This window comes from Heterodontus francisci, chromosome 18 (genome assembly GCF_036365525.1).
Source record: "Heterodontus francisci isolate sHetFra1 chromosome 18, sHetFra1.hap1, whole genome shotgun sequence".
In the NCBI taxonomy this organism is placed as follows: Eukaryota; Metazoa; Chordata; class Chondrichthyes; order Heterodontiformes; family Heterodontidae; genus Heterodontus; species Heterodontus francisci.
In genome coordinates this window covers 20,210,515-20,223,461 of record NC_090388.1, presented here as the reverse complement: position 1 = coordinate 20,223,461, position 12,947 = coordinate 20,210,515, and the positions used below count along the sequence as shown (strand labels likewise).

Below are 12,947 nucleotides of genomic sequence, written 5' to 3'. Positions count from 1 at the left end.
GGGAAATTTCGGGTTGGGAAGAATAATTTTTTTTGGGTGAAGAGGGCCATAAATGAATTGTGTGGTCATTGGGGGGGGGGGGGGGGGGGCGGGGGAAGGGACTTTGATCTTCTATTACATTTTTTTTGTCTCACTGTAACATACATCTGTCTTTAAAACTTGAAATGACCTGTAAGAGATTGAAGCCACTGGCGCCTGCGAGGTGATGCTGGACGCCGCTGCCAGGGACGGAGTTCCTGCCCCCTCTACATTATCGGAGTGACAGTCTGCCCCTCCACGTTAATGAGCCACTGCGCAAAATATCGCGGCATCTCCGTGGCGCACATCTCTCGTGTGCGTCGTGCCATCTTGGAAGCTCATTATAAAAATTCAGCTCTTAATTCACTGTCATCTGAGTGTTTGTTTGACTGTGCTTCAGCCCAGAACAGTACGTGCATTACCTAATAGTAAGGTTTGTGGATTGTGACATGTCGAGATTCAAACCAAGTGATTAAATCCATCAGTCGTGTAGCATTCTTGGCAACAAACTGAAGCTCCTCATTAAGCTGAGCATCATATTGAAGGGTTACAATGTCTGTTAAACCTCTGTTTTTGGTGTTAGTGTGAGCTCTCCTGAGACAAGGCCCGGAATTTTATGCCACCCCAGTGAGCTGGATTGTGGTGGGGCGGGTGACGTAAAATGGAGTGGGACGGTCTGGGAGGCCTTCCCGATCCGCTCCCGCCTCCACCCCACTTTACGTAGTACGGGGTGGGGGGGGGGTGCGAAAAACGAGCTGCCTGCCCCAGGCCAATTAAGGCCCTTAAGTTGCCAATTAACGGTCACTTAAGGTCCTTTGCCCATCTCCACACGGATTTTACGCATGGCAAGCTGGCATCCTGGAGCCAGGAAAGGCCGCTTGGTAAAAGCTGGTGGTCTCTCAGCACCCCGGGGGTGGGCTCTGAAAGGGTGCCCCATTGAGGGAAGCCCCCGCTTCCCCAACCACTCTCAGGACCCAAGATGCTCCCCCCCCCAAATGACCACCCTTGCCTCACTGGGGCCCGAATGATTACCCTTGGTTGGGCTGCAGTCCCAGCAGTGGCCTCAAGTGGGTGGAAGTCCCTCGTCGGAACAATCAAAGCCTGGGGACCAGTAAAATGCGGGACGAATCCCCAGGCTAGGGGTAAGCGGGTTCACCACCGACTTTTACGTCGATGGCCAGTTCCCTTCTGCCCGACATAAAATCCAGCCCAAGGTCTGAGAAGTATTTCAGATAAGCTGCATGACACTGTACTGCCTGAAACCAAGAATTCCAATGTGTAATTACTGGCTCTGGAGGAAGGGCGATGATTTGTTCCCCAATTTCAGTCATTTCAGCTGCATTTACAATGTGTTGCCTATATCAAAGCTTGTGCCTGGGGCAGTGTTTAAACATCTTTCTCATGTAGCTGACCAGTTTGTTGACTTTACCAAACTCGCTTTTCCATAGCTCACTAACAAGAGAAATTGTATATGCATTACATGTAATATAGACAGCATTAGGCATTACACCTTGGAGCACAGATTCGAAAGATTTTGTCATGTAAGTTGTATTGTCACTAATGAAAGCAGACACTTTGTTGAAATCTGTACCATATTTTGAAATGGTTTTGATTACCACTTGGAAAACTGTGGTGTAATTAATAGCTTCTAAATGTCACTCAGAAAGGCACAGGTTAATCAAGGATAGTCAGCATGGATTTGCTAAAGGAAGATCTTGTCTGACCAACTTGATTGAATCCTTTGAAGAAGTAACAAGGTAGATGAAGGTAGTGCAGTTGATGTGGTCTACATGGATTTTAGCAAGGCTTAGACAAGGTCCCACATGGCAAACTGGTTAAAAAAAAGATCCCATGGGATCCAGGGAAATGCAGTAAGGTGGATACAAAATTGGCTCAGTGGCAGGAAACAAAGGGTAATTGTTGATGGGTGTTTTTTGTGACTGGAGGGCTGTTTCCAGTGGCATTTCACAGTGCTCAGTACTAGGTCACCTGCTTTTTATGGTATATATTAATGATTTAGATGTAAATGTGGAGGGCATGATCAAGAAGTTAGCAGATGACACAAAGATTGGCCGTGTGGGAGATAGCGAGGAAGATAGCTGTAGGCTGCAGGAAGATATTGATGGTCTGGTCAGATGGGCAGAAAAGTGGCAAATGGAATTCAACCCAGAGAAGTGTGAGGTGATGCATTTGGGGAGGTCAAACAAGGCAAAGGAATACACGAAAATACTGAGAGGTGTAGAGGAAGTGAGGGACCTTGGAGTAAATGTCCATAGATCCCTGAAGGTAGCAGGACAGGTCGATAAGGTGGTTAAGAAGGCATATGGAATCCTTTCCTTTATTAGCCGAGGTATAGAATAGAAGAGCAGGGAGGTAATGCTGGAACTGTATAAATCGTTGGTTAGGTCACAACTTGAATACTGTGTGCGGTTCTGGTCACCTCATTACAGAAAGGATGTAATTGCACTAGAGAGGGTACAAAGGAGATTTACGAGGATGTTGCCGGGACTGGAAAAATGCAGCAATGAGGGAAGATTAGATAGGCTGGGGTTGTTCTCCTTGGAACAGAGAAGGCTGAGGGGAGATCCGATTGAAATGTACAAAATTTTGAGGGGCCTGGATAGAGTGGAGATGAAGGGTCTATTTACCTTAGTAGAGAGGTCAGTGACATGGGGGCATAGATTTAAAGTGATTGGTAGAAAAATTAGAGGGGAGATGAGGAAAAACTTTTTCACCCAGAGGGTGGTAGAGGTCTGGAACTCACTGCCTGAAGGGGTAGTTGAGGCTGAAACCCTCAACTCATTCAAAAGAAGTCAGGTTATGCACCTCAAGTGCCGTACTCTGCAGGGCTACGGACCAAATGCTGGAAGGTGGGATTAGAATGGGTGGAACGTTTTTCGGTTAAAACAGACACGATGGGCCAAGTGGCCTCTTTTTGTGCCGTAAACTTTCTATGATTGAATGGCACAGTCTGTGAGCACTGTTGTTAGCTTTCCTGACTGTACAACTTCGGTCTTACCAGATATGTTTTGTATGATTTTATAATCAGCGATGGATACATCACAAATAATTGTAAAAGACTCACATGCGTTAATCTGAGACTTCAGGCTGTGTTCTATAGACCCACTGCCGAAATAGGTGGTGGGTGAAAAACTGGCGGCTCGCATACATGGGGCGCACTTCGCGGAGCCACCGTGATTCCAAACGCAGTGGCTCATTAGCATGCCCGGGGCGGGCGAGCCGTCCCCGGCAACGGCGTCCGGCGCCACAACACATGCGCCGGGGCCATTATTATAAGGGCTTAGAGGCCTAAATTGCAATTGAAATTTTTCAAGAGACAGTGAATTTAAAGTTAATAAAAATGAATAAAACCATTTTTTCCATGCTCTCTCCTACCACCCCAATAGCATTACATCATTCCTGCCCTTCCCCCCCGAAATAGTTACTTGGAATATATGACCTTCCCCCTCCCCAAAGTTCAGAACCTTTGTCCTTTACCCCTTCCCATCACCCCCTCTACCAATCTGGTAAGTTTGATTCTGCTCCCCCCCCAGCACTTAGAAAATTGCCTCCTCCTCCTTCCCCGCTGGTTTTGCGCCTCATTTCCCCAGACGGGATTCGAAGGTGCAGTAATGCTGGCTGCCAGAATGAAGATCTTGGCGGCAAATCAGGAGGTGACAGGACTTTCATTAACTCAGGAAAGGTAATTTGTTTAAATATGTAAATCACGGTCCTGTTACCAAGCAGCGGGGGTGGGGGGGGGCCTCCACGAGGCCTCTTCGCCTCCGTTGAGATTGGGCCGGGCCTGCACGGCATCGGGGTTGGCGGTGGGCCTCATCCGGAGTGATCTTCATGCATCCCCCATCACCGTTCCTGACATCGAGGGCTCGATAAAATTCAGCCCTTCACCTCCGCACAATGTGTAGCAAAAACCTTTGGTAGGTAGTCCTGTCATGGTTTGTTTGCACTTGGAAAGCAACCACCATTTTGCACTTTATGTTGAATGAGTACCCACAGCTTTGGGTGATCAGGTTTTTCCAATGGTATGCTGGCGCTTGCAAAAGCATCCACAAGTTTCACTCTAACCAACTGACGATTTTCTGAGCTCTCTGTCACCATCTTAAAAAGAGATGAAATTGTTGCTTGTATTTTTGCGTGTTCATTTTCCAACAGCGGGGTGTTGGACGCTTGCTTTTTGCAGCAATGGCTTTCAGACTCTAAGTGGTGCTGAACCGTTGCCCACTGTGTGTGATCCAACAAAACACTGCAGCTTGTACAAAACAGTATTCCACCATCAGTATGCAGAATTTGGCTTCCAAATTCTTTCACTCGATGTGCTGCAGTAATAGTTGTGGTCGTTTTTGATTTGCTCATTCTGGCATTCTCACTTGTCTGCTAATAGAATGATAAAAAGTTTAAGGCACAGAAAGAGACCACTTGGCTCATCGTGTCTGTGCCAGCCGATAAACGATCCACCCATTCTAATCCCACCTTCCAGCATTTGGTCCGTAGCCCTGCAGATTACGGCACTTGAGATGCATATCCAGATTCCTTTTGAATGAGTTGAGTGTTTCTACCTCAACTACCCTTTCAGGCAGTGAGTTCCAGATCCCCACCACCCTCTGGGTGAAAAAGTTTTTCCTCATCTCCCCTCTAATTTTTCTACCAATCACTTTAAATCTATGCCCCCTCATCACTGACCTCTCTGCTGAGGTGAATAGACCCTTCACCTCCACGCTATCCAGGGCCCTCAAAATGTTTGTACATTTCAATCAGATCTCTCCTCAGCCTTCTCTGTCCCAAGAAGAACAACCCCAGCCTATCCAATCTTTCCTCATAGCTGCATTTTTCCAGTCCTGCCAACATCCTCGTAAATCTCCTCTGTCACCTCTGCAGTGCAATTACATCCTTTCTGTAATGAGGTGACCAGAACTGCACACAGTACTCAAGTTGTGGCCTAACCAATGAGTTATACAGTTCCAGCATAACCTCCCTGCTCCTATACTCTATACCTCGACTAATAAAGGAAAGGATTCTATATGCCTTCTTAACCACCTTATCGACCTGTCCTGCTACCTTCAGGGATCTGTGGATATTCACTCCAAGGTCACTCACTTCCTCTACAGTTCTCAGTATTTTCCCATTAATCATGTAATACTTGAGACTGCTTCTCTCAAAACAGCACCGGAAGCCCGCTTTCATCTCCCAATCAGCAAGTTGAGCCTTATGTCAATCACTAAAACATGCGACGTTCACAACATGCCCAGCAATCAGCGAGGTGAGCGTTGTGTCAGTGAACAAAACGCGTGAAATTCAAAAAATGGCCGATTTCATGAAGGACCTGAGATTTCATGAAGGACCTGAGATTTCATGGAGGACCTGAGATTTCACAGTATGTGATGCATTTTTTACAGCTGTGAATTTACCTGGTAGAGCCCTAAGCATGGGTACTAAGAGATGAAAAACTGTCTTGGATGTAATGCAAAATGGACAGTATCAAATCAGTTGCTTGTTTACACTCCTGCCCAATATTCAGTCCATTGACTTTATAATATCAAATGCAGTGTATAGTAGGTGGCTGATGTGATACTGTCCATTTAGCGCTGCCACCCACAGGTGATTTTCCATCCTTATGACTCAACATATGCTTCTAAATGGTATCTGAGACATCTCAAGAGAAACTATGGCCATACCTCCTTCCTTTGCAGTCTTCAGTAAGAGGTGAACTGAATACAGGGACAATATTGCCACTGCAAGTAACAGGATTCTGTAAGCGAATAAAAGGTGGTTTACAAAAAGTGATAAAAGTAACTATGTGATTCTGAGTACAAACAGCAGGCATTGCATTTTGTTGTATCAAACAATCCTTATTGAGTTTTTAACATTTAACAGAAGTGCTCGGTTTAACACTTCATTTGTTCATTTCTATTACCCTTTTAGTTTTGAATGCAAAATGTCAATTTAGCTGCTTGTGAAATCTACCTTGCCCAATTCTACCTAGGCAGGTAAAGAACACGGAAAATGTAGATATTGAAAATCTGAAACAAAAACAGGAAATGCCGGAAACACTCAGTGGCCAGTCAGTATCTGTGGAGTGCTGAAACATTACTTTGTCTGCTCACCTCTTGTTTATTTTAAGGAGTGCTGGTTAGGCTGCTCAAAGCTTGTAAATATGAATAGGAGCTTGAGCATCGATTGCTCTCACTAGTGTATGTTAATTTATCATTTCAGCCCTGGGTCAGAAGTGAGCACAAGAACCTCAGTTCAATATATCAACTAACAGCAATTTGAATAAATTATCATGGTCTCACATGTACAATCACTTCATTAAGGTTCCATATATTTCTTTTGTTAAGTCGCTGAGCACACTTTTAAATTACTTTGGGATCAATATTTTAGGTGGCAGATTAGTAACTGTATTTTCATTTTTTATTCCTCTGGTATTTTTATTAACAAAACTAATCAGATTGCTATAAAATATAACAAAAGGTTTAATTTTCACTTTAATTGCAATGGCTGTTTATTTTTGTATATGGTGTTGTGATGTAGGTTGCTTCAGATCATCATTTTATCTTATGTCCTTCCTGAGTTCTTGCATTGTATTTTAAACAAATGGTAGGACTGACCAATTTTACATCGTTCTAAAGCTATGTTCAGAATTTGTGATCATTATTGGTCTTCTGATTCATTTATAAACATTAGGCATAGATTTGAAAACAAACTAAAAAGATACAAGTCTAGATTTAAGTTTTGGGGGAAAGAGTTAAAAATTAGATCAAAACGTTAGTTGAGAACATACTGATTTTGTACTAAACCATTATACTATATACTCCACTTAAAGTTCTGTACTGAAGTGATTGTATATCAAAACAATAACATTAGATCTTTAGCTCTGGTATCTAAATTAAATGTGTGTGCCAATATACACTGATCATTAATAATTTTGCGGATACAGGAACAGCAATGTTCCATATTATTGTCACATACATTTACGAAATCCAGCCAGATATTGACTAATCCTGGAGTGCTCTGATACACAGTAATATAATTGTGACTCTCTTTACAGAAATAACCAACAGCTGCCACTCTTTGTCAAGAGTTATTATCCTATATTATTCACGGCTGCCTACTGTCCCATTCCTCTACTTCCTCCCTTGCTTCTGCTTACCATTTTTCAGAAGGAAGAGACTCTTAATAACTCTTCAAGCAATTATAGTCAAGAAGTACAAACTTCACCCTGTAGTAATTCAGTTCCATTTATTTAATGTTAGTTTTAAGTTTCAAATACTTCTGGGTTGTAGTGAACATTTTATTTCAATGCTAATGTAACATTTTACAGAGAAATGTTTTTAGTAATGACTTTATACGTTAGAAATAAAAAGCTGTAAACACACAGGAGGCTAATCAGCATCTGTGGAGCAAACAGACATACCCTTCAGGATAAGCAGAAATATAGGAGCTGGACAGATATTTTAAAACAAGCATGGAGAGGACACATCAGTGGAATGACGGAACAGATCATCTTCATTAAGCAATAGACAATAGAACTGAAGAAAAAAAAAGACACTAAAGAACCACAGGACATGTGAATAGCTAAAGTATTGAGATGCATAGCAAGACTCTAGGATGAGAGAAACAGAAAACCTGAGGGTAAGATATAGATTAAAAAAAAAGTTTGAAATTGAAATAGACGGTGCTGAGAAAGCACACATAGTCCATTAATTCCAAAAAGAGAACAGGTGGACAGTGAATGTGTTCGATCTGTTTAGATGATTTATATGAACTGTCTCTTTATATATATTTAAATTAATTTGAAATGATGATGCGCATACCCTGCCACAGTACATATAAATCAAAACATTTTTCCTGTGGGAATGTCTACATTCTGTAGCCATTAGTGGAATGGCTCAAAGATTCTCCTCATACCTATTAGAAAGAAAAGGGCTATTGGGAAAGAGCAGGGCGTGAGACTAATTGCAGAGCTCTTTCAAAGAGCAGGCACAGATATGATGGGCTGAATAGCCTCCTTCTGTGCTGTGCTATTCCATGATACCTCTGCTCTTTATGGATAAAGTGGCCCTTTTGATTATTGTAAAGGGTTTCATGATGAGGCTCCACTGATGACAATGAACGCAGCTCAGAGAATTGGGGCTATTGTGTCAGTTTTATCTTCAATCCAGGACTGCATCTAGAAAGGCTACAAAGTGGGAGTGGATCTTTGCAATTTCAGCCCTTAGATGCAATTTTACAAATGTCTTTTTGTTATGTTTACTTTCACAATAGAAAACACCCCTTATGAAGAAAATGGCTTGACTGGTCAAACATCACAGAGCTACATGGGTTTTCAGATAAGATGTTAAACTCGTCTTCCCTCTCAGGCAAACGTCAAAGATCCTATGGCACTATTTCGAAGAAGAACAGCGGAGTTCTCCTCAGCGTCCAGGATCGATATTTACCCCTCAAATCAACGTCACGAAAAACAGATGATCACATTACTGTTTGTGGGCTTACTGTACGCACATTGGCTGCCACATCTCCTACATTACAGCAGCGTTTACAATTTAAAAGTACTTCATTGGCTGTAAAATGCCTTGGGACATGTTAAGGTTGAGATAGGCACTACACAAATGCAAGTCTTTCTTTTTCTTGTGCAACTGTGCTCGTTCTGCAGCTCATACAGATTTCTTAGACAGTTCTCTCTGCTTTGCGATTATTTTAGATTCCAGTCAGTAAAATCTTATTTCCATAATATCTTATGAGATAAATCATCTTTCAATACTCACACAAAAAGTACAATTCCAGTATTGGCCACAGCATAGGACAAGCCGAGAATGCCACTCCCCATGATAGCATTACTGAGATTAAAAGCTGACATTCCAAATGATGTCATTCCAGGATGCTGCACATAACCAAAGTCACAAATCAGTATAACTTCATATTGTCATGCTACATTTACTATAAAATTTTATATTAAGTATAAAACAGATGGTCAGATGGTTTCACAGGTCGGCGCAACATCGAGGGCCGAAGGGCCTGTACTGCGCTGTAATGTTCTAATTCTAAAAAAAAAACTAGGAATCTTTTTCACTATATACAGGATTTTTAAAAACTGACAAAATGAACGATGATGGACTGACAGGATTACTCACATATTCTTCTTGATATTCTTCATATTTTGATTTCCCTGAAAATCCACTTGTTAAAAACCTCTGAATTTCGACATCCTCTTCATCAACAAATTGACTAAAGAAGGGAAGCAAATCAAAGTAAGGCAAAAGCTTGCTGCAGTTTCAGCCACAAGACAGACACAAAACTAATCTTCGTCTCTTTAATTAGAACACCTCATCCTTTCCAATTATAAGGTAAAGAAATCAGCACAAACAGGCTTTCTTAGATTTAAAGAAGAAAAGTTGACATTTATTAAACTTAAACGTAAACGCTAATTCGGTTAATGCCTACGGATACACGCCGCGCCCCACGCTAGCATGCATTAGCGATACACACATGCAAATAGAGACAGAAAAGAGCAGAAGAAAAATAAAGTGGAAAGCTTTGAGGCAATATCTGAAGAGTTTTTGTTACGGTTCTTTAAGTTCACTGTGGAGTCCTTGATTGTAGGTAGATCTTGCTTTTCTTTGGGGCCTTGTTCACTGTAGGAGACTTTTCTCTCTTGGGGTTCATGTGTCTTCAGTGGATTCAGAGGCTTGTGAAAAAGAGTTGGGAGCAGACAGGAGAGAGATCTTCTCACTCCAGGAGCAAACAGCTTTCTGCCCAAACTCAAAAAATTCAGGTTGCCCAGCAGGTTAGTCATGTGACTAACTAGTTTGACCATGTCCGTTTGTGTATTCGGCCATCTTAACAGTCAACCTGGAACACGAGCTTCCCCACCTTCAACGCCTGGTGATCAAAAGTCCATTGCGGGTTGAATGTGAGGGAATAGCTGCTTTGTCCTTCCAAACACCGTCTGTTAATATGCAAATGTCTTTTCCAGCCACTACTGATCTGTTCAACAAGTTCTCCCCTCACTCCAGTAACAGTTTAAAATCAATATTCGTGACAAATTGAATGTGCTTCATTCTTGGCAGGTGGGGGTCTAGCATGATAATGGAAACAGTTACCCTTTGTTTTAGACAGCTAACATCAATTAAAATGAGTCTCATTCGTGTGCTCTCCCATAGTAACAATTAAAACATACAAGCTTCAGGTGAAATATCGAAGTACAAAGCTCAAGCTCAAATATTTTTACTTAAATTCTCTTCTGCTTTTGAGGTTAATACTTTTGTAAGATATTGATTTTAATTGTCTGTTAGTCTAGTACTCTCACACTTACCTGTTGATGGTAGCTTTTTCTGAGTCCGATAACTTAGTATAGCTGTCATCTACAGTGTCTTCACTGTTACTGTCAACATCATCCTCAGTAACGACTTTCTGAAGCTCCATGCGATCCATTCCTTTTGTCAAAACAAAGCCAATAAGGAAAGAAAAAACTGGTACAGCAATCCTTCAAATCTTTTAGGATGTTTGATATCTCTTTGACTTCTGTATTTATTTCCTGGACAGAGTGTTCTGTTGAATAAAAGTAAGAAAACAAATTGCATTAGGTCAACATGTTCGGTGTAATAGCTAGCATACCTATTCTACGCTTTAGTCCTTTCATATTTACCCTTCTGTGAAATATTAAAAGAGGGGTTGTCATATATTTGTCTGCGCACTTAGTCTTTCCATTGACGTCAATAGTTTCACTATGTAACCAAGTTAGAAAGTAGGCTACAAACATAACAAAGTGAGAATATATCGCTGAGACAATATAAAAAAAGATAATTAACGAGCACACAAATAAATAAAATATACATCTCCAAGGGCAAGTAAAAGATTCTCTTCTGCATACAGCATTATCAAAACATGTGCTTTACCAAAAGTGGCTGTTGAGGCACAGACTACAACATCACTTAAAAGGGAACTGGAAAAGAATTTGAAAAGAAAGAATATTAAAGGGAAATGTCAGAGACATGGTATTAGAGTAGTTAGCTCCATCTGAAATGTAGGTCTAGTCAAGTGACCTACTTCTGTGTTGGAAAACCAGCAACGAGGGACTTCAGTTATGTGGAAAAGTTGCTTTTGTTCTACTTTTTAGAGCAGAGCAGTTTAAGGGGAGATTTAATAGAGGTGTTCAAAATTATGCCACTTGCCGGTAATAGGAGGTGCTTATTGTCGGGTTTAGTTGTATTTGCATTAGTAGAGTTGTAGGGGATTCTAGAGAAAGTCTTAGACACCGATAAAGGTCAACTAACAACTCTATTAGTTGCAGTTACTAATATACACTCCCCACAAGCCACCGAAGCTAAACTGTTAGCTGAATACATTTCATTGATTATTCTTCGTGCCGCCATACCTTCTTCTTCTCAAGCCTCTCTCATGTGACTGTTACATCATTACTCGTACAGTGGGAGGGGTCTCTCTCACTGTCTTCAGTATTAACCCTTTACAACCTTATATTACATCTCCCTGGACATCTTGGCTGTCTTATGAGGAAAGGTTGGACAGACTGGGCTTGTTTTCACTGGAGTTCAGAAGAGTGAGGGGAGACTTGATTGAGGTTTATAAGATCCTGAATGATCTTGACAAGGTAGATGTGGAAAGGATGTTTCCTCTTGTGGGTGAGTCCAGAACTAGGGGGCACTGTTTTAAAATTAGGGGTCGCCCTTTTAGGACAGAGATGAGGAGAAAATTTTTTTCTCTCAAAGGGTTGTGTGAATTTGGAACTCTTTGCCTCAGTAGTTGGTGCAGATCATTGAATATTTTTAAAGCGGAGGTAGATAGATTCTTGTTAGGCAAGGGAATCAAAGATTATTGGGAGTATATGGGAGTGTGGAATTCGAAACACTAACAGAGCAGCCATGATATTATTGAATGGTGGAGCAGGCTCAAAGGGCCGAATGGCCTACTTCTGCTCCTAATTCGTATGCTCGTATGTTCATAGGTACTGAGGTCCTATGGTCAGATTTTCAGGAGCTAGGGAAGAAATTAAAAAGTAGGAACTCGAAGGTAGTAATTTCTGGATTATTCCCAGTGCCACACACTACCGTGTGTAGACACAGGAAGATAGAGTGGATCAATTTGTGGCTTGAGGCAGGAGGCAGGGTTTCAGATCCTTGGGACTGCAACCAGTTCTGGAGCCCGAGTCAGCTATTCAAAAAGTCAGGTTGCACCTCAACAGGACTGGAACCAATGTTCTCACAGAGAGGTTCATTAGTGTGTTTGGGGACTTGATGGATCAAATAGCCTCCTTCTGTGCCATTATGACTCTATGACAACATGCTGCTCATAACAATAAATAAACATTCCCCAAATATTTACCCTTAACAACCAGTAGTAACAACTTTTGTAACTGGCTGATGCTACTATAATAGCTGCTTTAAGAGTTGTGTAATGAGGGGAGATGGCTAAATAGAAACCTCGCGAGTAACTATACTGCACTATTTGCCAAATGTGGATGACGTGGGTTTGATACAATAGTTAAGACTCCTAATGGTAGATTTTGAGAGAACTCTGTGCCAGAAGCAATTCCTAGCTGGAAGTTAGGATGGACTAGAGATCAGGTAAAAGTCCCGGTACACTAAAAGCAAAACTGTGCTGCACTTGGTGAAGAATTTCTTGACTGTGTATTCCAGGATAGGAAATTATTAGGAGTGGGGTGGGATAACTAGATTTTCCATATATTCAGGGTCCTCAGCCCCAAGCATTGAGCATTTCCATACACGGGAAATCCTGAGTCCTGACCTGTTCACGTAGACATCTGTAAGAGAGGTTATTAGCCACAGATGTGCATGTGCATTTTTGCATTTAGAATTAGAATTAGAACATTACAGCGCAGTACAGGCCCTTCGGCCCCCGATGTTGCGCCGACCTGTGAAACCATCTGACCTACA

The 12,947-nt window shown here is 41.8% G+C and overlaps 1 protein-coding gene across 4 annotated transcripts in view; it reads right to left on the bottom strand.

Annotated features, from left to right (window-relative positions):
- slc38a4 (solute carrier family 38 member 4) overlaps window positions 1-12,947 on the bottom strand; it is a 112,908-nt gene that overhangs the window by 34,177 nt on the left and 65,784 nt on the right. For all 4 annotated transcript variants that reach the window (XM_068050375.1, XM_068050373.1, XM_068050376.1 and 1 more), the window contains exons 3-6: window positions 10,349-10,584; window positions 9,168-9,261; window positions 8,802-8,917; window positions 5,712-5,785 (exon numbers count right to left, since the gene is read on the bottom strand). In XM_068050375.1, coding sequence (XP_067906476.1) covers window positions 5,712-5,785; window positions 8,802-8,917; window positions 9,168-9,261; window positions 10,349-10,467 — 403 coding nt within the window. In that variant the 5' untranslated portion in view covers window positions 10,468-10,584. The remainder of the gene's footprint in view (window positions 1-5,711; window positions 5,786-8,801; window positions 8,918-9,167; window positions 9,262-10,348; window positions 10,585-12,947) is intronic.